This window comes from Danio rerio, chromosome 13, assembly GCF_049306965.1.
Source record: "Danio rerio strain Tuebingen ecotype United States chromosome 13, GRCz12tu, whole genome shotgun sequence".
Classification (NCBI taxonomy): Eukaryota; Metazoa; Chordata; class Actinopteri; order Cypriniformes; family Danionidae; genus Danio; species Danio rerio.
Window position 1 is genome coordinate 1,921,108 of NC_133188.1, and position 26,130 is coordinate 1,947,237.

General features: G+C 34.4%; 2 protein-coding genes across 20 annotated transcripts in view; one reads left to right on the forward strand and one right to left on the reverse strand.

Annotated features, from left to right (window-relative positions):
- hmgcll1 (3-hydroxymethyl-3-methylglutaryl-CoA lyase like 1) overlaps positions 1-26,130 on the forward strand; it is a 245,051-nt gene that overhangs the window by 85,876 nt on the left and 133,045 nt on the right. For 8 of the 19 annotated variants that reach the window (XR_012388667.1, XR_012388663.1, XR_012388660.1 and 5 more), the window contains one exon: positions 15,180-15,437. Coding sequence is in view for 3 of the 19 variants with exons in the window: in XM_068212920.2 (XP_068069021.1) it covers positions 15,180-15,242 (63 nt within the window). In the remaining 16 variants the exon portion in view is untranslated. Of the gene's footprint in view, positions 1-15,179; positions 15,983-18,724; positions 18,890-24,044; positions 24,717-26,130 lie in introns of those variants that run through there. The other 11 variants (XR_012388659.1, XM_073919893.1, XM_073919894.1 and 8 more) reach the window with 7 other exon arrangements.
- hcrtr2 (hypocretin (orexin) receptor 2) overlaps positions 6,190-26,130 on the reverse strand; it is a 41,472-nt gene continuing 21,531 nt past the window's right edge. The window contains exons 3-7 of the mRNA NM_001079868.1: positions 24,056-24,299; positions 17,024-17,139; positions 15,207-15,427; positions 12,278-12,399; positions 6,190-6,359 (exon numbers count right to left, since the gene is read on the reverse strand). Coding sequence (NP_001073337.1) covers positions 6,190-6,359; positions 12,278-12,399; positions 15,207-15,427; positions 17,024-17,139; positions 24,056-24,299 — 873 coding nt within the window. The remainder of the gene's footprint in view (positions 6,360-12,277; positions 12,400-15,206; positions 15,428-17,023; positions 17,140-24,055; positions 24,300-26,130) is intronic.

Consider the following 26,130-nt stretch of genomic DNA (forward strand, 5'->3'; position numbering starts at 1 on the left):
TCACTAATAAGTATTAATAATACTGTTATAAATGCAGCTGTCATTATAATACAGTGTAGGTTTTGTTGTGTCATTTATTGTTATGCTTGATTATAAACTATTGGAATTCATTATGAGCATGGGTGTCATAAAGTGTTGTAGATTAATGAACTAAAACATACACAAACCTAATGTCAAACATATTTACACAAAATACAAAGAAGCAGCAGCAACAGCAGCAGCAAGTGTACGCTTTAAATAAAATACCACAAGACATCAAGACAAGCACCTGAGATAAATCCATCATAAAGAGTTTGACACCCTGCTGGTCACCTGTTCATGTTCGTGATGGTGTCTAGCACACTGGAACAAAGATGCATTATTGTGCTATTCTGCTTTAATGCTCGGTACTCATCAGACTAATAATAGTGGCATCAACACTCAGTGCTTCAGGCTTCACGACCAGCAAGCAAACACTCAATGCAAATAATTACTGCGGGACTGTGCTAAACATCCACAACAGTGCACACTTCACAGCTGAAATTCACATTAAGTGAACAATAAAAGGCTGTCTTGATGTTTGATTGAGTGCCTCCCACATTAAAACAAATACTATAGTAATTTATAGTCAATAGTATAGTTTTTGAACCATAGTTCTTTAGTAAATTGCTTCTGTTAATTCTATAGTTGCTATGGTAACAGATCAAATATAATAGTTGATCTTTGCGGAAATTCTATAGTTGCTATGGTAACACAACAACTACAGTAGTTAATCTGTTGCGGTAATTTTATAGTTGCTATGGTAACAACTATAGAATTTGATCTGTTGTGGTAATTCTATAGTTGCTATGGTAACACAACTATATAAGTTGATCTGTTGTGGTAATTATATAGTTGCTATGGTAACACAACTATAGTAGTTGATCTGTTGTGGTAATTTTATAGTTGCTATGTAAACACAACTATAGTAGTTGATCTGTTGTGGTAATTATATAGTTGCTATGGAAACACAACTATAGTAGTTGATCTGTTGTGGTAATTATTTAGTTGCTATGGTAACACAACAACTATAGTAGTTGATCTGTTGTGGTAATTATTTAGTTGCTATGTTAACACAACTTTAGTAGTTGATCTGTTGTGGTAATTATTTAGTTGCTATGGTAACACAACAACTATAGTAGTTGATCTGTTGTGGTAATTATTTAGTTGCTATGTTAACACAACTTTAGTAGTTGATCTGTTGTGGTAATTATTTAGTTGCTATGGAAACACAACTATAGTAGTTGATCTGTTGTGGTAATTATTTAGTTGCTATGGAAACACAACTATAGTAGTTGATCTGTTGTGGTAATTATTTAGTTGCTATGGTAACACAACAACTATAGTAGTTGATCTGTTGTGGTAATTATTTAGTTGCTATGGTAACACAACTGTAGTAGTTGATCTGTTGTGGTAATTATTTAGTTGCTATGGTAACACAACTATAGTAGTTGATCTGTTGTGGTAATTATTTAGTTGCTATGGAAACACAACTATAGTAGTTGATCTGTTGTGGTAATTATTTAGTTGCTATGGTAACACAACAACTGTAGTAGTTGATCTGTTGTGGTAATTATTTAGTTGCTATGGTAAAACAACTATAGTAGTTGATCTGTTGTGGTAATTATTTAGTTGCTATGGTAAAACAACTATAGTAGTTGATCTGTTGTGGTAATTATTTAGTTGCTATGGTAACACAACTGTAGTAGTTGATCTGTTGTGGTAATTATTTAGTTGCTATGGTAAAACAACTATAGTAGTTGATCTGTTGTGGTAATTATTTAGTTGCTATGGTACCATAGTATTGATCGAAAACAGTAAAGAATTTTCTATACATTGCTATAGTATTTTTATTTTTCATGTGGGCTTATTGGGACTAAAGTACTGTAAACTGTCCCTGAAAAGATGACTCAAAATGTCAAATTTGAACCTAATAAACAAAATAAATATAATATAATATAAGCACATAAACAAGATCAGTTTGTAGTCATGCATGCGGAAAGTGTCAAATGCAACCCGTTTCCTGAATTGTGCTGTGTTTTACTGCAAAAAAAAGAAGTTCTCCCTTAATATGTCTTTCCTGTTTTTCCAGGACAAATATTTAAACATTCTCAATCCAAGCATCAAAGATTCAAAATATCTTTAAAGGATAGTTCACCAAAAAAAAAAAAAAAAAAAAAAAAAACATCCCTCATGTGGTTTTAAACATTAGTGAGCTCTTCATACTCTTCAGTATATCTTCAACAGAAGGAAAAAAATAATAGTTAAGTGTGAGTAAACGCATACAACATATTCATATCTGGGTGAACTATCCCTTTAGGATTTCAAGCCATTGTCTGAAAAATGTACCAATATGCCAATAATCTAAATATCTATTTAAGTGTTCAGTGGTTTGTTCACTTATAAAATAAATAATTTTCCATTTATTTTATATGTCTTAATTCACTCAAGTGTGAAATGCATTAACTTAAGCATTTGGCAATTGTTCAGCTCATGCAGATGAAGAAATGTTTTCTGAAACATGAAAGACAGAGTTGTTAACCCTCCTGTAAAGTTTAAAATCCTTTACATTTAGTTGAAATCAGAATTATAAGCCTCCTTGAATTATTAACCCTCCTGTTTATTTTTTCCCCAATTTCTGTTTAACAGAGAGCAGATTTTTACAACACATTTCTGAACATAATAGTTTTAATAACTGATTTCATTAATAACTGATTTCGTTTATCTTTGCCATGATGACAGTAAATAAAATTAGACTATATATTCTTCAAGACACTTCTATACAGCTTAAAGGGACATTTAAAGGCTTAACTAGGTTAGTTTTGTTAGGCAGGTTAGCGTAATGAGGCAAGTTACTGTATAACGATGGTTTGTTCTGTAGATTATCAAGAAAAGAAAAATTGCTTAAAAGGGTTAATAATATTGACCTTAAAATGTTGTTCAAAAAATTAAAAACAGCTTTTATTCTGTCCGAAATAAAACAAATAAGACTTTCTCCAGAAGAAAAAAATATTATCAGACATACTGTGAAAATTTCCTGAATCTGTTGAACATCATTTGGTAAATATTTAAAAAAAGAAAATAAATTCAAAGGGGGCTAATAATTCTGACTTCAACTGTATCAATATTTTTCCCAAGTGATATTTGCAGAGAGAATTTTTTTAAAAAACATATTTAAACATTCATAATTTATTTCTAATAACTAATTTATTTGTCTTTGCCATGATGACAGTGTGTAATATTACACTAGTTATTTTGCAAGATAGCGTTTAGCTTAAAAGGCAAGTTAGGTTAATAAGGTTAACTAGGCAAATTAGGTTAATTAGGTGGCTAAGAATATTAATTTTAACGGTTTTTATTTGTTTAGATATGTGTTTTTACTTCAGCCAAAGTAAAACAATACTTTGACATTGCTCTTTTAAACATCACTTGGGAAATATTTGAAAAAGAAGGGCTAATAATATTGTCTTCTACTGTTTTTCAAAATTGAGCTTTTTTTTGCTTATAACATCTACCAATGGTGTCGGAAAAAGTCATTTAATTTTAAAAGGAAAGACAAATTATAACCCCCTTCGCAGATATCTGGTCTTAAGTAAAATAAGAAACTCAATTTAGATTTTCTTTTTAATTCCAGAAAACAAGACTTAACATCTATACTTTCTTCAGTTTCCCCCCACATTTCATTATGTCCTCCAAACATTAGCCTGAATGTTCATGCTCAGGCACGTGCACGTGAACAAGACAACAAATGAACCTCTCAGCAAAGAAAAGGGATAGTTCACCTAAAAACTCATCTTTTACTCGTTTTGTTTTGTGTTTCTTCTTTTAAACACACTGTAAGATACACCAGCCTGATCTAACTAGGAAATACTATAAATAAATAAAAAATACTGTAGTAATTTATATTTTTTTAACCATAGTGCTTTAGTAAATTACTTCTGGCAATTCTATAGTTGCTATGGTAACACATCAACTATAGTAATTGATCTGTTGTGGTTTTTATATAGTTGCTATGGTAACACAAGAACTTTAGAAATTGATCTGTTGTGGTAATTTTATAGTTGCTATGGTAACAAATCGACACTTGTAATTGATCTGTTGTGGTAATTCTATAGTTGCCATGGTAACAAATCAACATAGTATTTGTTCTGTTGTGGTAATTGTATAGTTGCTATGGTAACATATCAACTATAGTAATTGATCTGTTGTGGTAATTCTATAGTTGCTATGGTAACACATTACCTAAATAGTTGATCTGTTGTGGTATTTATATAGTTGCTATGGTAACACAAGAACTATAGAAATTGATCTGTTGCGGTAATTTTATAGTTGCTATGGTAACACATCAACACTAGTAATTGTTCTGTTGTGGTAATTGTATAGTTGCTATGGTAACATATCAACTATAGTAATTTATCTGTTGTAATTCTATTGTTGCTATAGTAACACATCAAGGACTATTATTTGGTCTGTTGTGGTAATTTTATAGTTGCTATGGTAACACATCAACTATAGTAATTGATCTTTTGTGGTAATTCTATAGTTGCTATGGTAACATATCAACATAGTAATTGTTCTGTTGTGGTAATTTTAAAGTTGCTATGATAACACATCAATTATAGTTATTGGTCTGTTGTGGTACGTCTATAGTTGCTATGGTAACAAAATATAGTAACTGATCAGTTGTGGTAATTCTATAGTTTCTATGGTAATAAATCAACATAGTAATTGTTCTGTTGTGGTAATCCTATAGTTGCTATGGTAACAAACTATAGTAATTGTTCGGTTGTGGTAATTATGATGTTGCTATGGCAACACATCAACATAGTAACTATTCTGTTGTGGTAATTCTATAGTTGCTATTGTAACGCAAAAACTATAGTAATTGTTTCATTGTGGTAATTCTGTTGTTGCTATGGCAACACATCAACATAGTAGTTGTTCTGTTGTGTTAATTCTATAGTTGCTATGGTAACAAAATGTAATAATTGTTCTGTTGTGGTAATTCTATAGTTCCTATGGTAACACAACAACTATAGTAATTGATCTGTTGTGGTAATTATATAATTGCTATGGTAACACAACCTCTATAGTAATTGATCTGTTGTCGTTATTCTATAGTTGCTATGGTAACACAACAACTATAGTAATTGATCTGTTGTGGTAATTCTATAGTTGCTATGGTAACAACAACTATAATAGTTGATCTGTAGTAGTAATTCTATAGTTGCTACGGTAACACATCAACTATAGCAATTGCTCTGTTGGGGTCATTCTTTGGTTGCTATGGTAACACAGACTATAGTAGCTGATCTGTTGTGGCAATTTTGTTTAGTGGTTAATTCGGCCAAAGTTCAGTTGTATTAAAATGTACTCAAAGCCCATCCCCAAACCCAACCATCTTTGGGAGATGATCAAATCGTACTGAGATCGTACACATTCATACAGCTACTAAATCAAAAAGTTACAAACTGACGCAAGTGAGATCACATTGGATATACTGAAGAATGCTGGGAAAACACAGCCATTGGCATCAGTAGTATTTCATATTGCTACTATGGATTTCAATGGCTGTTTACAACATTCTTCAGAGTATCTTATTTTGTATTTATAAAACATGATTAAACGTATCGAGTCACTTCGGTGTATATGTAAATGTTGAGTAAATGGGTGTACTATCCCTTTAATACAAAAGTACACACAAATAAACAATGTCACATTTTTGGAGCTCCACAGAAGTCTGAAATCCAGAAATGGTGTTTGTTTTCAAACAGGCTTCCAGACTGCATCTGCCATTGGCTGCTCAAACAAAAACAGCATCCAAAAACACACGAGTGATGAGCCAGAATCAGTGCGTTCGGCTGGTCTGATGCTCAACAAACTGAGCAAAGCTTTCACTCCTCTGAGAAATCAATCCAAAATATGGCCATCAAGAGTGGAAGGAAGGAAGTATTTCAACACTGAAAAAACTGATTCATTTGTTGCATCTCTCCCGCCCTCATTGGCTTTCCGAGACATGCCATTATTTTCATGCAATCCATCATCTCAGGGGGTCATGAGCACAAAAAATACCCCTAAAAATCCATTCCCGAAGCCTCCAGCGCTTGACACAGTGTCATTTTCAGAAAGCTGGCCAATATTGGATCTGTTCAGTGTGTTCTACTGGATGATCTACACCGCCTGGTCTGAAATCCTGGAGATGTTGTCGAGGTTGTTGACCTGTGTTGACAGGGATTTTCGGCTGTCTGTGCTGGTTCTGCCTCTCGCTCTCTGCTTGTGTGTTTCTCCTCGACCCGAGCACTGACAGATGAACGCTGCTTTAAACTCCTCTCGAAATTTGCCTGCCAGAAAACATTTTATTTCAGACATCAAGCAATATCAAACTTTTATATATATATATATATATATATATATATATATATATATATATATACACAGTTGAAGTCAGAGTTATTGTTCTTTTTCAGATATTTCCCAAATGATGTTGAACAGATTCAGGATTTCTTTCACAGTATTTCCTATAATATTTTTTCTTCTGGAGAAAGTCTTATTTTTTTATTTCGGCTAGAATAAAAGCAGTTTTTAATTGTTTTAAAGCCATTTTAAGGTCGATATTATTAGCCCCTTGAGCAATATTAGTTTTAGATTGTCTCCAGAACAAACCACTGTTATACAATAACTTGCCTAATTACCCTAACTTTACCCTAATTAACCTAATTAAGCCTTTAAATGTTGATTTGTGTTTGGCCAACATGAAGGAATTAAGTTCACTTAGTAGTTTTTACAAATTTGAGTGAATTGAACATAAAACAAGTTGTCCCAAAAAAAACTCAAGAATTGTATTGTTAGCTCATTTTAAATAAGTAGTTTGAACAATCAACAAACTATTTTTTGTTTGTTTTAAATGTGTATTGTATAGCTCCATGTATATGTAAAGTTATTAAGTTATAAAAAATTATAATATTATCAAATCAAATGCTTGTTTAAATCTAGAGTTCTCAAAATGTTTAAACAAAATGCTTATTTTTTATTATTATTACTCTTATTTACATTAAAATTGAATACTCTAATATTTTTCATTGTTACTTAGATGTTTTAAACATTACAATATTACTTAGATGTTTTAAACGTCACAATGTTACTTAGATGTTTTAAATGTTATATTACCTAGATGTTTTAAACGTTACAATGTTACTTAGATGTTTTAAACTTTACAATATTACTTCAATGTTTTTAAACGTTACAATATTACAAAGATGTTTTTAAACATTACAATATTACTTAGATGTTTTTAAATGTTACAATATTACTTAGATGTTTTTAAACGTTACAATATTACAAAGATGTTTTTAAATGTTACAATGTTACTTAGATGTTTTAAACGTTACAATGTTACTTAGATGTTATTAAACGTTACAATATTACTTAGATGTTTTAAACGTTACAATATTACAAAGATGTTTTAAATGTTACAATGTTACTTAGATGTTTTAAACGTTACAATGTTACTTAGATGTTATTAAACGTTACAATATTACTTAGATGTTTTTAAACGTTACAATATTACTTAGATGTTTAAAACGTTACAATATTACAAAGATGTTTTTAAACGTTACAATGTTACTTAGATGTTTTAAACGTTACAATATTACTTAGATGTTTTAAACGTTACAATATTACAAAGATGTTTTAAATGTTACAATGTTACTTAGATGTTTTAAACGTTACAATGTTACTTAGATGTTATTAAACGTTACAATATTACTTAGATGTTTTTAAACGTTACAATATTACTTAGATGTTTAAAACGTTACAATATTACAAAGATGTTTTTAAACGTTACAATGTTACTTAGATGTTTTAAACGTTATAATATTACTTAGATGTTTTAAACTTTACAATGTTACTTAGATGTTTTAAATGTTACAATATTACTAAGATGTTTTTAATGTTACAATGTTATTTAGATGTTATTAAACGTTACAATATTACTTAGATGTTTTAAACTTTACAATGTTTCTTAGATGTTTTAAATGTTACAATATTACTAAGATGTTTTTAAACGTTACAATGTTACTTAGATGTTTTTAAACGTTGCAATGTTACTTTGATGTTTTTAAACATTACAATGTTACTTAGATGTTTTTAAATATTACAATATTACTTAGATGTTTTTAAACGTTACAATATTACTTAGATGTTTTTAAACATTACAATGTTACTTAGATATTTTTAAACGTTACAATATTACTTAAATGTTTTTAAACTGTTCAAAGTTACTTAGTTGATTGAAAATGTTAATAAGATGCTTTTAAACGTTGTAATGTTACTTAGATGTTTTTAAACAGTTAAGTGTTACTTAGATGTTTTAAGCATTATAATATTTAGATGTTTTAAATGTTACAATATCCCTTAGATGGTTTAAACATTAAAGTGTTACTGTAAATGTTTTTAAGTGTTACCAATTATACATTGGTGCTTTAGAATTTAGAGCAAAATATCCTTCCAATATGTGATATGTTAAAAAAAGAGGCTAATTTAACACTTGAGAAATACAGATATAGTATGATCGTTTGATAATGAGAATGCTAACAAACCATTGTTAGACCGATGTGTCAGTTCACTGGGTTCATTAACTAGCTGTTTTAGCTGAAGATACACTCATTTTACATGCTTTTTTAAAAGACCAATTCAAATTCAAGCCAAAATTTCCAGCCCCCTGCATGACCGGTGGATTAAACGGATTAATTCATTGTCAGGAGGTTGAGTGAATCCTGTGTGCTTCGCTAAACGATGTCAAAAGTGTACTTGAAATGTGGAGGTAATGATGCACTCAATGCTATCAAACCTGCAGCGGCTGCACAAAGAGAGTATTGCAATGCTAATGAAGAAATAATTAGTGCGCGCGTTTGGAAATGAAAAGGTCCAGGATAATTCCAGAGGACAAACAGCATTTCAAAATATCAAAGCTTTGAAGTTTCACCGTGTGTGTGTGCGTGTATTAGTGTGTGTACCTTGTATTCGTCACATTGTGGGGACAAAATGTTCCCACAAGTATAGCAATCCCAGTTTGTTGGTCCTGCAACAATGTCTTATAAATCAGATTGTACACTCAAAAACTATACTTATTTGAGTTGAAACAACACAATTTGTAAGTTATGTATTTTGTGCAATCCACCTAAGTTTGTAAAAGCGATTAAGTTAACTACAAGTGTGTGTGTGTGTGTTTGCAAGCAGTGAGTGGAATGAAAGGTGTGATGGCTGAAAGTGACCAGCAGATGGAGGAAATGCCATATAGCGCAGTGCTTCTCATTCTGGACAGTATTCACACACACACACACAAATTGTGGCTTAAAGTGTCTCCTAAATTATCTTAAAAATAACAGGCTTCAGTCCTATGCAGCACTAAATTGTTGCTAAATCAGTGAAATGTTATGACTAGTAAAAAACACTACTAAACCACCAAGACCAAATCACACACTATCAGCAGGGGTGGATTTAGTGATTTTGGGACCCTAAGCAATTCCAGCCTTGGGGCCCAAAGTCTTAATATGCACCCTTTGTATATATTTCTTTGTTTGTTTGGCTGACTTTTTCCTTCATTTGATCTTCTTTTCTGACTGCCGGACTGCCCTATTACTAGGGTGTGGGGGACAAATTTGCACAGACGTAATAATTACAATACAATACAGACCCTCAACCTTTTAAAATATGATAGAAAATGATCATTCATATATATATATATATATATATATATATATATATATATATATATATATATATATATATATATATATATATATATATTTATATATATATATGAATAATATATAAGTAATCTAAAAGTATATATATAAATATATATATATAATAATTTATAGTTCTAATTTATACTTTTAGGTATTTCTTGGTGGCCCCAAATTTCCTGGGGCCCTACATGGCTGCTTACCTCACTTATTGGTTAAATTCACCCCTGACTATCAGGGCTTGGTTTACCTTTTTATGTGATGTAGGCATTTTATTTCATTTTTGATTAAATAACTGAGCCTAAAATACCAATAATGCGTAAACCTGCAATGCAAACCATCATCCGTTTATCATTTATAATTGCCTCTGGACTAAAGTGCTAATACTGCATTTATTTGCACACACATATTCTGGAGGTTGTCCTAAATTTCACATTTTCCAGTGATTATATCCTTGTTGATTATATCCTTGTTTTTAATCTTGTTTATATATATATATATATATATATATATATATATATATATATATATATATATATATATATATATATATATATATATAAATTATATATTTTTCTATTTAAATTTTTTTATGTACAAAAAAGGCTTTAACTATATTTGCTAAAACATTATTCAAAATATATACATTCACCGGCCACTTTATTAGGTACACGTGTGCAACTGCTCGTTAACACATATTTCTAATCAGCCAATCACATGGCAGCAACTCAATGCATTTAGTCATGTAGACGTGGTCAAGACGGTCTGCTGCAGTTTAAAATGGGGAAGAAAGAGAATTTAAGTGACTTTAAACATGGCATGGTTGTTGGTGCCAGACGGGCTGCTCTGAGTATTTCAGAAACTGCTGATCTACTGGGATTTTCACGCACAACCATCTCTAGGGTTTACAGAGAATGATCTGAAAAAGAGGAAATGTCCAGTGAGCGGCAGTTCTGTGGGCGCAAATGCCTTGTTGATGCCAGAGGTCAGAGGAGAATGGCCAGACTGGTTTCAGCTGATAGAAAGCCAACAGTATCTCAAATAAGCACTCGTTACTACCGAGGTCTGTGGTTCACCACTGTGTCTCCATCTTCTGATGGCTACTTCCAGCAGGATAACGCATGCCATGTCATAAAGTGTGAATCATCTCAGACTGGTTTCTTGAACATGACAATGAGTTCACTGTACTTAAATGGCTTCCAGTCACCAGATCTCAATCCAATAGAGCACCTTTGGGATGTGGTGGAACGGGAGATTGGCATCATAGATGTGCAGCCGACAAATCTGCAGCAACTGCGTAATGCTATCATGTCAATATGGAGCAAAATCTCTGAGGAATATTTCCAGTAGCTTGCTGAATCTATGGCACGAAGGATTACGGCAGTTCTCAAGGCAAAAGGGGGTCCAACAGGTGTACCTAATAAAGTGGCCGGTGATCGTATAATGGCAGTGAATGGTGACAGGGTTTTTTAGATTAAAAATAAACCGAGTCCAAATCAGTAGTCATGACACACTGGGGTCTTGATGAAGCAAAATAATCACTCTGTGTAAGAAAACAAACTTTATTTACAATATTATTAGCATTAATCCATAGTGTGGACAAACAGTTCTCAGCGTAACAAACTGCGTCATCTGACCTCCCTTCCAAACATCCTCTTTTTTTTGTATTATTAAAGCAAATAATACAGTAACTAATGTTCATTTTCTTAGATGGAGCGATCGTTTCGCTTCACAAGACCTTAATGTGTCATTAGGAGCCAGGACTATTGATTTGTTCTCCTTTGTATGTGTTTATTTTTCATGTAAAAACCTGTCACCATTCACTGCCATTATATGAATCATCAACAGCCACAGACTCAGCTCAAAATCTTCTTTTATTGTTAGCCTTCCTATATATTTTCCCCCATTTTCTGTTTAAGGGAGAGAAGATAATTTTCAACACATTTCTAATCATAACAGTTTAATAACTCATCTCTAATAACTGATTTCTTTTCTCTTTGTCATGATGACAGCACATAATATTAGACTAGATATTCTTCAAGACACTAGTATTCAGCTTAAAGTGACATTTAAAGGCTTCACTAGGGTAATTAGGGTAAAGTTAGGGTAATTAGGCAAGTCATTGTATAACAGTGGTTTGTTCTGGAGACAATCCAAAACTAATATTGCTTAAGGGGGCGAATACTATTGACCTTAAGATGGGTTTAAAACTATTAAAAACTGCTTTTATTCTAGCCAAAATAAAACTAATAAGATTTTCTCCAGAAGAAAAAATATTAAAGGAAATACTGTGAAAAATTCCTGAATCTTTTCAGCATCATTTGGGAAATATCAGGGAAAAAATATTCACATGAATCCTTCTGACTTCATCTGTACATCTTAAATGACTAGTGGGTGAGTAAATTAACAATGGATTTTAATTTTTGGTTAAACTACCCCTTTAAACAAGAGCACTGATGTGGATCACCAGAAGCAGCAATGGAGTATCGTTGATGTGGTGAATAAAATCTCACCGCTGAGGAAATTGTAGATGATTGGATTGGCGGCGCTGTTGGCGTATATGAGCCAGTGGGAGAAGGTGAACCAGGCGTACACAGTCTCTCTGTTGCCTGTGTTCTTGAATGCGCCGAATACTCTGGTGGACGAAAAAATAAAATAAATAATACAAGCATCAAAAGCAGCCTCTGACATTCCCAATGAATAAAGCATTTATGTATGAAGCCGAGGTTTTTTTTTTAAATACAGCGGGAAACTGCTTTGACAAACAACATGAAGCTGGATTATTTATTTATTTATTTATTTTTTATTTTTTAAGCTTGCATTCATTCTCAGTATTCAATTCAATGATTGCTAACACTTTGTGATAAATAGTGTTGGGTGCACTGAAAAAATGGCTTTCTATTCCATATATATATATATATATATATATATATATATATATATATATATATATATATATATATATATATATATATTATATATATTAGATTTTGTTGTTATATATATTCTATTATATTATTATATATATATTGTTATTATATAAAAATCTATATACAATTATATATAGATTTTGTTCTGCTTAACAGCAGAATAAAGAGAGAGATATTTTTTTGAGAAATTGTTATAACTTTTCTTGAAAGTCAATTTTACATAAAATAAGATTATTCTGCCTCTGAAAAAGCTCAGATGATGATGTCAAGGTTTGGAAGTTTCTGATTGGCTAATTGACAACATTTAAGTAAATTGGAGGCACAACTGTAGATAGTATTTTAGGAAAACCTCAAACACACTGCTTACTTGTGTGACAATGTGGGAAAATCAGCAAGCCGGAATCAACAAGATGATCCCACACTCAGTCACAGAGTCATCAAACTACATCTTTGTTTGTTGTGAATAATCGCCCTCTAGTGGACAAAATTCCCTACTGTGCCTTTAAGGAGCGGTATAATCAAACCTATAAGCAATCACACATCTAGCAGATGATAAAAGTGCTGAAAATATCCTACAAAATCTCTTTAATGCCCAAAGTTACATTTTGAAAAATCTCCACAAAGAAAACCTCTTGAGATTTGATGGACGTGCATGTCTGTTAAAACACAAGAGGTTTTCTGCGTGGAGATTTTTCAAAATATGACTTTGGGCCTTCTTATGCTTCCTTTATTGTAAAAATCTAGGTTTATATTGTGAGAAAAATAAAAGACACTTGAACGGAGATGTTCATTCATCATTAAGATGAATTCTTACAAAAAAAAAACAAAAAAACGGCACTAGACAGAAATGCATTAAAGAGTCTTGGTTTGCATAGAGCACAGAGTACAAAGAGCCCCGTAATTAACAGATATTATCACAGCCGTCCGTCTCACGCCTTCAGCGCTTCACATCACAATGCTCATGATAATGCAAACACCACCTCAACAGAAGAGTTTAAAAAGGTATTTTCATTTTTATTATATTACTAATCGTATTTTAGCATGGCAGGATTAGACAGGATACACCATTTTCTGCATTTATGTCATTTTTATTATTGATTGATTGACTGTCATATAGCATGATTATTTCATGTCACTGTCATGTCATGTCATTTCATTTATGTCACTGTTGCTAAAAATAACAAGTTTGTTGTGAGTAAAACAACATTTCGACAGTCTTCCTGAGGTCAAACAAGTAATCTAAAAAAAACCTAAAAAAGAGCAGATGTCGCTCTAGGCTAGTTTTTAACAGCAGATGTCGCTGTAGGCTAGTTTTTAACAGCAGATGTCGCTCTAGGCTAGTTTTTACAGCAGATGTCGCTCTAGGCTAGTTTTTAACAGCAGATGTTGCTCTAGGCTAGTTTTTAACAGCAGATGTCGCTCTAGGCTTGTTTTTAACAGCAGATGTCGCTCTATGCTAGTTTTAACAGCAGATGTCGCTCTAGGCTAGTTTTAACAGCAGATGTCGCTCTAGGCTAGTTTTAACAGCAGATGGTGCTCTAGGCTAGTTTTAACAGCAGATGTCGCTCTAGGCTAGTTTTTAACAGCAGATGTCGCTCTAGGCTAGTTTTAACAGTGACATAGGCTAGTTTTAACAGCAGATGTCGCTCTAGGCAAGTTTTAACAACAGATGGTGCTCTAGGCTAGTTTTAACAGCAGATGTCGCTCTAGGCAAGTTTTAACAACAGATGGTGCTCTAGGCTAGTTTTAACAGCAGATGTCGCTCTAGGCAAGTTTTAACAACAGATGGTGCTCTAGGCTAGTTTAAACAGCAGATGTCGCTCTAGGCTAGTTTTAACAACAGATGGTGCTCTAGGCTAGTTTTAACAGCAGATAGTGCTCTAGGCTAGTTTTAACAGCAGATGGTGCTCTAGGCTAGTTTTAATGGCAGATAGTGATCTAGGCTAGTTTTAACAGCAGATGGCGCTCTAGGTTATTTTAACAGTGGATGGCGCTCTAGGCTAGTTTTTAACAACAGATGGTACTCTGGTCTAGTTTTAATAGCAGATGGTGCTCTAGACTAGTTTTTTAACAGTAGATGGCACTCTAGTCTAGTTTTAACAGCAGATGGTGCTCTAGGCTAGTTTTAACAGCAGATGGTGCTCTAGTTTAGTTTTAACAGCAGATGGTGCTCTAGGCTAGTTTTTAACAACAGATTGTGGCGCTCGATAGTTTTCACAGCAGTAGGTTGCGCTCCACGGTAGTTTTCACAGCAGTAGCTGTCACTCCACGGTGGTTTTCACAGCAGTAGGTGACGCTCTAGGCTAGTTTTTTTTTACAGCAGATGGCCCTTTAGTTTTTAACAGAAGCAGTTGGTGCTCTAGACTAGTTTTAACAAATGTTTTTTTCACCACAACTTTTAGTACAGCACATAATTTTTGTTTGTTTTTTTGTCTCTGTATGTTGTGTTTTGACATTGTCGATTTATTTATTTGTTTGTCTCCAGTGTGTGATTGAGTGTCCGGGCGCTCACCTCTTCATGATGTTGAGGATGCTGATGGGCAGGTAGCAGAGGGCGAACACAAACAGCACCACCATCAGCATCCGTGCAGTTTTCCGCCGGGCTTTCACCTGCTTGGCCTCCGCTGACACTGTGCTGGTTCTCACCTTCACCGATTCTCCAGACCCGACCGCATGAGCCGAACACTGCAGAGACTTCCACTGCCTCTGGAGGACCGAAGACGACCCTGGAATCTGATTACAGGTCAAACACTGAACACTACAGGTCACCATGTTATGTACTCATGTTACAAATGTTACATGAGATCTGCTTACTGAGGGCGGCGATTAAGGCATGTTGCTGACAGGCTTGTGGGAACGGTGGGCGGGGAGGACTAGCCTTAAAGGCCCAGTGCAAAAAAACAGCAACCAGGTTTTACCAGTTATAAAACAGAAACTTCAGACAGCTATAATAAATACTCTGATGGGTGTTTTGAGCTGAAACTGTACAGACGCATTCTGGGGACACAAAAGACTTTTCTTAAATCTGGAAAAATGGGTAAGGTAGGTGCCCTTAGCTTTCTTTAAGATCTCCTATTGCATCTTTTGGGACGAAAAACACAGATACGCATTTTAGCACTCAATTCATAAAAGGAGCTTAAAATTGATGTCATTTCTTATGGTATTGATTAGACAAACACTGATTTAAAAACTGGGTTTTTAAATAATTAGTAAAACAGACAGGGACTGCTTTTTCATTCTGTGTCTTCTGGTAAACACGTTAGCTAAATCTCCGCGAATACTGGCCTCAAACAAATAAATAAATAAATAAAATAAAATAAAATAAAATAAATAAATAAATAAATAAATAAATAAATTGAATGAATGAATGAATGAATGAATGAATGAATGAATGAATGAATAAATGAATAAATAAATAAATAAATAAATAAATAAATAAATAATAAATTAGTAAGTAAGTAAATAAATAAATTAATTATTTAATTTATTTTTTTATTTATTTAATTTATTTAATTAATTAATTTTTTTTTGAAGGGTCTGGATTTATTTATCCAGATTTATTTATTTATTTATTTAATTTATTTAATTTATTAAATAAATAAATAAATAATAATTCCTTACATTTTTATAGCAGTTTTCTAGACAGTCAAGGTGCTTTACACATTGTGGTGAATCTCCTCATCCACCACCAGTGTGTAGCATTCACCTGGTAGATGCAAGGGCAGCTATATTGTGCCAGGACACACACCAGCTGATTGGTGGAGAGAAGCCAATTATAGTATTTGGATGGCTAGGAGGCCAAGATGGACAGAGGCCAGTGTGCAAATTTGGCCAGGATGCTGGAGTTAAACCCCTGCTCTTTTTTTGAAAGACATCGACCACAGAGACTCAGACCCTTGGTTTAACGTCTCATTCGAAAGACGATGCTCACTGAGCAGAATAGAGTCCCCTTCGCTATACTGGGGCATTAGGACCCACACAGACCGCAGATTGAGCTGGTCTCACTAACACCACCTCCAACAGCAACCTAGCTTTCCCATGTGGTCTCCCATCCTGTAGACGTGGCAGTCATACCAGCACAAAGCCTGACATGTGCACTTTTAAACGAGCCAACTCTTTTTGAAAACGAATGTTGTCAGTGTCCATTCATTTCTTTTAGTGATCTGTATGGAACAAAAGCAAAGGGAAATTCTCCGTCTGAACTCATTAGCCCGCTAATCAGTTCCCACCTCGTGAACACCCACAAACAAACACTGAGGGGCTGGTTACAAAGAAGTATGTGTGATTTTCAATGTCAGTACGCGATACGTGTCAGGAATACTTACATACCTGTTGACACCAGAGTTTATGGCAGATTTGAATGTATGCCAGGACCATCAAACACAGTGGAGCGAAATAAGTGACGATGAAGAAGCAGGTGTGGTAGACTTTAGGATAGATTTCATCTGCAGAAGAGAGAATCAAACAATAATATCAGTCAGCTGAACGTGAAAAATTAAAATAGAAAGGAGTCATGGTGGGTATTTTAGCACAGGAGAAACGCAATTGACCAATCCATTATTTCGACTTGACCCTTCATTATATAAATGAAATGTACCAGTGGCAGATATTACTGAATATTTCATTCTTATGATTTATATGCCTTCTACAAAATGATATTATATCTAATAACACCCATTGGTTAGATATATGAAAGCAGAGTCATTTCATTTTACACAGACATGTCTATTATATATGAGTTACATTATTGTCAATCTCAGCCACAGAGAGCAGATTTGGATCATATTCCTTTATAGTAAGGGAATAGTTTATTAACTAATATTAAATATAGTTAGAGGCATCACAGTGGCGCAGTGGGTAGCACGTTCACCTCACATTAAGAAGGTCGCTGGTTCGAGCCTCGGCCGGGTCAGTTGGCGTTTCTGTGTGGAGTTTGCATGTTCACACCGTGTTGGCATGGGTTTCCTCCGGGTGCTCCGGATAATTGAATAAACTAAATTGGCTGTGAATGCAAGAGTGTATGGGTGTTTCCCAGTACTGGGTTGCAGCTGGAAGAGCATCCACTGCGTAAAACATATGCTGGATAAGTTGGCGTATCATTCCGCAGTGGCGACCCCTGATTAATAAAGGGACTAAGCTGGAAAGAAAATGAATGAATGAATGAATGAATGAATGAATGAATGAATGAATGAATGAATAAATGAATGAATGGATGAACTAGTTAGTGAATGCTGACAGGTATTAGTTCACGCTAGTAAATGAAATAACTAACTAATTAAACGGGGGCTCACAGTGGCTCATTTGTCAGCTTCATTGCCTCATAGCAAAGAAGGTAGCTGGTTCGAGTCCCAGCTGGGTCAGTTGGCATTTCTGCGTGGAGTTTGCATGTTCTCCCCGTGTTCAGTCCAAACGCATGCACTATAGGGGAATTGAATTGGCTAAATTGGCCGTAGTGCATGAGTGTGTGTGGGTGAATGAGTTTGTATGGGTGTTTCTCAGTACTGGCTTGCGGTTGGAAGGGCATCCGCTGCATAAAACATATGCTGGAATAGTTGGCGGTTCATTCCGCTGTGGCGACCTCTGAAATGGAGACTAACCCAAAGGAAAATGAATGATTACATCTTTGGAAAGTCACCATACAGATAGCTGTGCAAGTGTGTGTGTGTGTGTGTGTGTGTGTGTGTGTACATGTTTTTGTGACATATCAGGACACAAATCTGTATAATGACATGGGTATGACACAAGTATTACACAAAGCAGGTGAAATATGAGGACATTGGTGACGTCCTTGTTTCTCAAAATGCTTATAAATCCCACAGGACGAGTTTAATCATAGAGTAAAGCTGCACACTGACTCCTGTGATGGTTGGGTTTAGGGGTGGGGTGGGGTGGGGTGAGGGCAATATAATTTACAGTTTGGGCTGCATAAAATGAATGGAAGTCTATGTAATGTACCCATTTTTCACAAAAAAAAACGTGTGTGTGTGTGTGTTTTCTGTGAAATTTAAAAAGCATTTTTTTAATGTATAGTTCAGAGATTATTGACGGGAAAGTATGGGGAGCAGAGAGAGGGGAAGAATCGGCATAGGACCGCGAGGCGGGATTCGAACTCGGGTCGCCGTGAGCACCAGAGTGCATGTGTCAATGCACTAACCACTACAGCACTGGCGCCGACTTGTTTTGAGTGAAATGAAAGTGAGTAAATGATGCTTTCCCAGAGTTTCATCTAAAATTGTTGCATAAAGCATCTTATATAAGCTTAATTTAATCCCATAGCATAATACAGATATACATAATCAGCAGTAAAACCAATCATGTGAAAATGAAAGCCGAAAACTCAAGGGAAGGTGTGTGATTTTGCAGGTACTTTTGAGGATGGCAACCTGATTTTATGTTTTCTTTCATGCAACCTAATGTCTCATTTCCATAAAAAGCTGCAAATGAGAAATTATGATAACAAAGCATAATTTAATGGAGACAGAAATGTGCTGTGAAGCGTCTCGCCATTGTCACAGTTTAGATTATCACTGAAAATAGAAGATGTTGCTGAATTTGACACATGAACTATTATATCTGGCGTCTGCATGAAGGCAGTAACAGTGTAGTGCACTCAGATGTCTTATTATCAGTCTTCCCATTTGATCAAACATCCCATGGAGAGTAACAAATACGGCTGAAGTCAGAATTATTAGCCCCCCTGTATATATTCTCCCCTGTTTCTGTTTCTCAGCACATTTCTAAACTAAATAGATTTAACTGATTTATTTTCTCTTTGCCATGATGACAGTAAATAATGTTAGACTAGATATTCTTCAAGACACTAGTATTCAGCATAAAGAGACATTTAAAGGCTTCACTAGGGTAATTAGGGTAAAGATAGTGTAATTAGGCAAATCATTGTATAACAGTGGTTTGTTCTGGAGACAATCCAAAACTAGTATTGCTTAAGGCGGCGAATAATTCATTCATTCATTCTTTTTTTTTCAGCTTAGTCCCCTTATTAATCCGGGGTCGCCACAGCAGAATGAACCGCCAACTTATCCGGCAAGTTTTAACGCAGCGGATGCCTTTCCAGCCGTAACCCATCTCTGGGAAACATCCACACACTTATACACTACGGACAATTTAGCCTACCCAATTCACCTGCACCGCATGTCTTTGGACTGTGGGGGAAACCGGAGCACCTGGAGGAAACCCACGCGAAGGCAGGGAGAACATGCAAACTCCACACAGAAACACCAACTGAGCCGAAGTTCGAACCAGCGACCCAGCGACGTTCTTGCAGTGAGGCGACAGCACTACCTACTGCGCCACTGCCTCACCTGTGGGGCTAATAATATTGATTTTAAATAAATTAAAAACTGCTTTTATTCTAGCCAAAATAAAAACAAATAAGACTTTCTGCAGAAGAAAAAATACTAAAGTAAATACTGTGGAAATTTCCTGAATCTGTTCAACATAATTTGTGAAATATTGGAAATCACAGGTTTCCCAGAGATGGGTTGTGGCTGGAAGGGCATCCGCTGCGTAAAAACTTGCTGCATAAGTTGGCGGTTCATTCCGCTGTGGCGACCCCGGATTAATAAAGGGACTAAGCCAACAAGAAAATGAATGGAAATCACAGGAGGGCAAATCATTCTGACTTCAACTTTTATTGTTCAAATCAAAACTCAAAACCCACTTATTTAAGATGACTTTAAAAACTTAATTTTATTTGCACTATTGCTGTGTATATTTTATTATTTCTCTTGTTTTATTATTTTTGTTGATTGTACGGTGTCCTTGAGTTGCTAGAAAGGCGCCTTTAAATAAAATGTATTATTATTATAATTAACTGTGTCTTCCAATGTGTCTCAGTCTGTTTAGGTTGACAGCGCGGGTTTCATCACAGTAATTGTGCGGTAGCTCTGGGGGGAACTTTATAAAGTTGTAGTTTAGCAGGATGTGACAACCGGACCCTCCAGGAATTCTGTGAAACTTTATTTATTGTGATTGGCTCTGAGTATGATGATTTGTTCAGGTACCTGTGGGTAAATCCAAGCCCACAACCTGCGCTGGCGGCACGGCTTCACAAAGGGCCAAAAATTGCTTTGGCTGTCAGACTGTCGGCTTTACAACAGATTTGATTCATTATGGTCGACGGAGAGCGCTGCCAAGAAGAAAAAAAAACTGACAGAACTTCAAAATCTTGGGTGAGAATTATTGAGAAGACACTTTTAAGGGACTTTTAATGTCTGCAGCCCCCAAAGAGACTGATTTTACTTTTATCTCATATTTAGAGCGCTGCAGCGTATATGATGAGCTTAAATCAAATCGGGCATCTCTGATGTGTCGAAATATGTTTCAAAACTTGTCAAAATGGCTTATGTCAACTTTATCTAATGCATATACGCTGTAATATGCTGCCTGACGTAATGAGCACACATACACACACTTGTCAATATGGTTTACGGGGACATATGATAATGTTTTATGGTGTATAGAATTATGCACTTTTATACACTCATCGGCCACTTTATTAGGTACACCTTACTAGTACCGGGTTGGACCCCCTTTTGCTCCATATTGACATGATAGCATCACGCAGTTGCTGCTGATTTGTCGGCTGCACATCCATGATGCCAATCTCCCGTTCCACCACATACCAAAGCTGCTCTATTGGATTGAGCTCTGGTGACTGTGGAGGCCATTTGAGTACAGTGAACTCATTGTCATGTTCAAGAAACCAGTCTGAGATGATTGAGCTTTATGACATGGTGTGTTATCCTGCTGGAAGTAGCCATCAGAACATGAGTACACTGTGCTCATAAAGGGATGGACATGGACAACAACAATACTCAGGTAGGCTGTGGCGTTGACACAAGGCTCAAGTGGTACTAATGAGCCCAAAGTGTGCCAAGAAAATCTCCTCCACACCATTACACCACCACCTGAACCGCTGATACAAGGCAGGATGGATCCATGCTTTCATGTTGTTGAGGGCAAATTGTGAGCCGAGCATCTGAATGTGTCAGCAGAAATGGAGACTCATCAGAGCAGGCAACGTTTTTCCAATCTTCTACTGTCCAGTTGTGGTGAGCCTGTGTGAATTATACCCTCAGTTTTGTACTGTCGCATGAGATTCCCGCTTTTTTAAAGATAAATATTTATAACATTAATGCACATCAGTAACTCGCCAGTAACTTATTTACCACATCCTGTAAGAAAGCATTGTAAATAATAGAAAACAATAATCAAGCCCTTGGGAACAACTGTGGTCGGAATCAAAGTTCACAGGTCTGTGTTCTCTGAACTCCTCTCAAGCGGTGGACTTCTTCATTTTGACTGCTAGCCGCCGAACCACGTCATAGCTCATTACCATAGAGCTGACTTGATTTCAACTCTCCTCGAGGCCCACACAGATGCACCGCACTGCTCCTCACCGCCGGCTCTCATTGAAAATGAATGACTTCTGGCTACTTTAACACTCTCGCCGCTTTCAATTTGAACGTGCGATGATTCAACTGCAGTACTTAGTAGTAGGCAATTTCAGAATCAACCCTAAACTATAACAGCGAACATTCCAATGGAATTCTGAATGGGTGATGTCATAATCTATGTGTTCCATATTGGAAAACGGTGCCATAATGAACGTCTTCTCATCCATCAAATCCTTTCCTCATTGGAGATTAATGTTTGACCCAATAATGATTTCCGGGCCCTTTCCTCTGCCACCTCCACCTTACAGGCCCTGCTGTCAGTGTAGGATAACTGACTCACTGGGGCCCTTTGTGAGGCTCATCAGGAGGGTCGGCCCACGTCTCTCATCAGGGGGCCGCTCTCCGCCTCTGAAGTCTTTTCATCTGTGTGATGGTGTCTTTAGCTCAGCATGGCAATGATCAATGAAGACCGATTTAATCTTTAAAGCCAATATGCTGCACAGCGCTAGAAATATCAGGATTCATACAAGAGTTTGAGTCGTTTTAACTCTCATAACGTGCAGTTCAAGATGGTATATGCCGGAAAAAAAACTGTGCCTTTGGGCCCCATTGCTGCTTCTGACTATATTCAGAGTTTAGAAAACTGATAAAATCATTAATTTATAATGTAATAATAATGTTTTAAGCATTGGAAAATAGTGAATTCATAATTAGTTATAAATTAACTCTACATAAAATGTAATAATAATAATAATATAATAATAATAATGGAAATATTAATAATAATAATAATATTATTGATAATAATATTATTAATATAAATAATGACAATAATAATTATTATGATTATTATGATATAAATAATAATCATCATCATAGTAATAATAATCATAGTAATAATAATAATAACAATAATAATAATAGTAATAATGATAATAATAGTAATAATAATAATAATAAAAATAATAATAATAGTAATAATAATAATAACAATAATAATAATAGTAATAATGATAATAATAGTAATAATAATAATAATAATAGTAATAATGATAATAATAGTAATAATAATAAAAATAGTAGTAATAATAATAATAAAAATAGTAATAATAATAATAACAATAATAATAATAGTAATAATGATAATAATAATAATAATAATAATAATAATAATAATAATAATAATAGCAATAATAATAATAGCAATAATAATAATAATAATAATAATAACAATAATAGTAATAATAATAGTAATAATAGTAACAATAGTAATAATAATAATATTAATAATAATAATAATATTAATAATAATAATAATAATAATAATAATAATAATAAATAGTAGTAATAATAATAATAATAATAATAAATGTCCTTGGTCTGATAAACATCATTTAGGAAATATTTATAAAAAGAATAAGATTTTCATAGGTAGGCGAATAATTCTGACTTGATTCTCATAACAGTAAACTGAGCTGATTTAATCTGTAACATATTATATAGTCTATTATTTAGGTCTGTTAGTTATTTATCAAGTTTATTACTTAATTAGTCTATTAGGTATTTATCTATTCTATTAGTTCATTTTCTAGTCTATTAGTTACTTATCTATACTATTAGTTATGTCTATTAGTTCATTATCTTGTCTATTAGTTCATTATCTAGTCCATTAGTTATTTATCTAGTCTATTAGTCCGTTATCTAGTCCATTAGTTGTTTTTCTAATCTATTAGTTAGTCTCTAGACTTCAGTCTCTAGTTTTTTTTTTATTTAAAACGACACATCTAAAACCCATCTGCAGAAAGAAGATGACTTCAGCACAGAGAAGCTTGAGTTGCAATTGAATCTGATTGTCTCTCTCTTTCTCTCTCACTGCTCACACAGCAGAAATAAATGGCCTGTCTAAAATGTTTAATGGCCTGTGTGGACAGGAGATGCTCACCTGGCCACTGCTCATCACAGACGGTGAACAGGCTGGTTTTGTTGGTGAGCTCCGGCATCAGGCTGCTGCTCTCCATCACCACGGCCTGGGGGATCATCATGATGCAGGACACCAGCCAGATCAGCACGATGCTCTTGCGGGCTCTTTTAGCAGTGCTTTTGAATTTTAGCGGGTGGCAGATCGCATACCAGCGGTCCTGGGCAATGCAGCTCAGTGTCAGGACCGATACGGACACTGAGATGGTCTGCAGGATAACACACATGCAAAGATAGAGAGGACAATTAAAGAGTTATATGTGGAGAAATAACCAGTGTTGGGGAAAAATTATGTTAGAAAAAAATTCACAAAGCTAACTTCAACTTAAATATTTAAGTTTACTATTAATATTTAATTATTCAAATGTATAAATATTTCACAAGTGATGTTCAATAGACTAAGGACATGTTCACAGTATCTCCTTTAATATTTCTTTTTTCTTCTAAAATAAGGTAAATCGACATAAAAATCTTTGTGGCCTTGACTTGTTGTCATTATATTTTTTACGATTAGTTTGGCTGAAATAATATTTTTTAAAAGCCTCTATTATGGGTTTGTGAAAACCATCTTCTATGCAGTGTGCAACAAAGCTCTACGTGAATAAAATGTTGAAATGTGAAAGTGCACCGAGTTTAAAATGATTGATTCCTCCCAAACAATAGAGTTGACTGAAAGTTGTTGATATGAATCGTCCTGATTTCAAAACTTAAGCCGCTTCATGTTGACCTCGATACAAAACAATACCATATAAGATGCACTGGATCCGGGAAAACTGCAACCTGCCCTTCCCTTCAAACCCTAGCAGATTAATCATTGATAAAGCAGTGATAAGATATAGCTAAGAGTGATCCTGATCAACTTTACGAAAGTATGACTAAGGAGGGTATACTCAACTAAAAAAGTGTTGGGAAACACATATTAACGCTGAGATACTGCTGTAGATACATCTTACTTAACTATACTTAACGACTTAAAGAGGGTATACGTAACTACTTAACGATTTAAAGAGAGTATACTTAACGTCTTAAAGAGGGTATACATAACTATATTTAACGACTTAAAGAGGGTATATTAACTATACTTAACAACTGAAGGAGGATATACTTAACTATACTCAACGACTTTTAGATTGTATAGTGAACTATACTTAATGACTTCAAGAGGGTATACTTAACTATACTTGATGACTTCAAGAGGGTATACTTAACTATACTTAATGACTTCAAGAGGGTATACTTAACTATACTTAATGACTTCAAGAGGGTATACGTAACTATACTTAACAACTTAAAGAGGGTATACTTAACTATACTTAATGACTTAAAGAGGGTATACTTACTATACTTTTTGACTTAAAGAGGGTATGTTAACTATACTTAACGACTGAAAGAAGGTATACATAACTATATTTAACGACTTAAAGAGGGTATGCGTAACTACTTAACGATTTAAAGAGAGTATACTTAACGTCTTAAAGAGGGTATACATAACTATATTTAACGACTTAAACAGGGTATACGTAACTATACTTAACGACTTAAAGAGGGTATACATAACTATATTTAACGACTTAAACAGGGTATACGTAACTATACTTAACGACTTAAAGAGGGTATACGTAACTACTTAACGATTTAAAGAGGGTATACTTAACGACTTAAAGAGGGTAAACTTAACTATACTTAACGACTTAAAGAGGGTATACGTAACTACTTAACGATTTAAAGAGGGTATACTTAACGACTTAAAGAGGGTATACATAACTATACTAAACAACTTAAAGAGGGTATACTTAACCATACTTAACGACTTGAAGAATGTGTACTTAACTATACTTCTACGACTTAAATAGGGTATCCTTAACTATCCTTAATGACTTAAAAATGGTATACTTAACTATACTTAACGACTTGAAGAAGGTATACTTTACTATACCTCCATGAACGGGATATACAAAACTATACTTAACGACTTAAAGAGGATAAACTTAACTACACTTAACGACTTAAAGGTAAACTTAACTAATCTCACCAACTGAA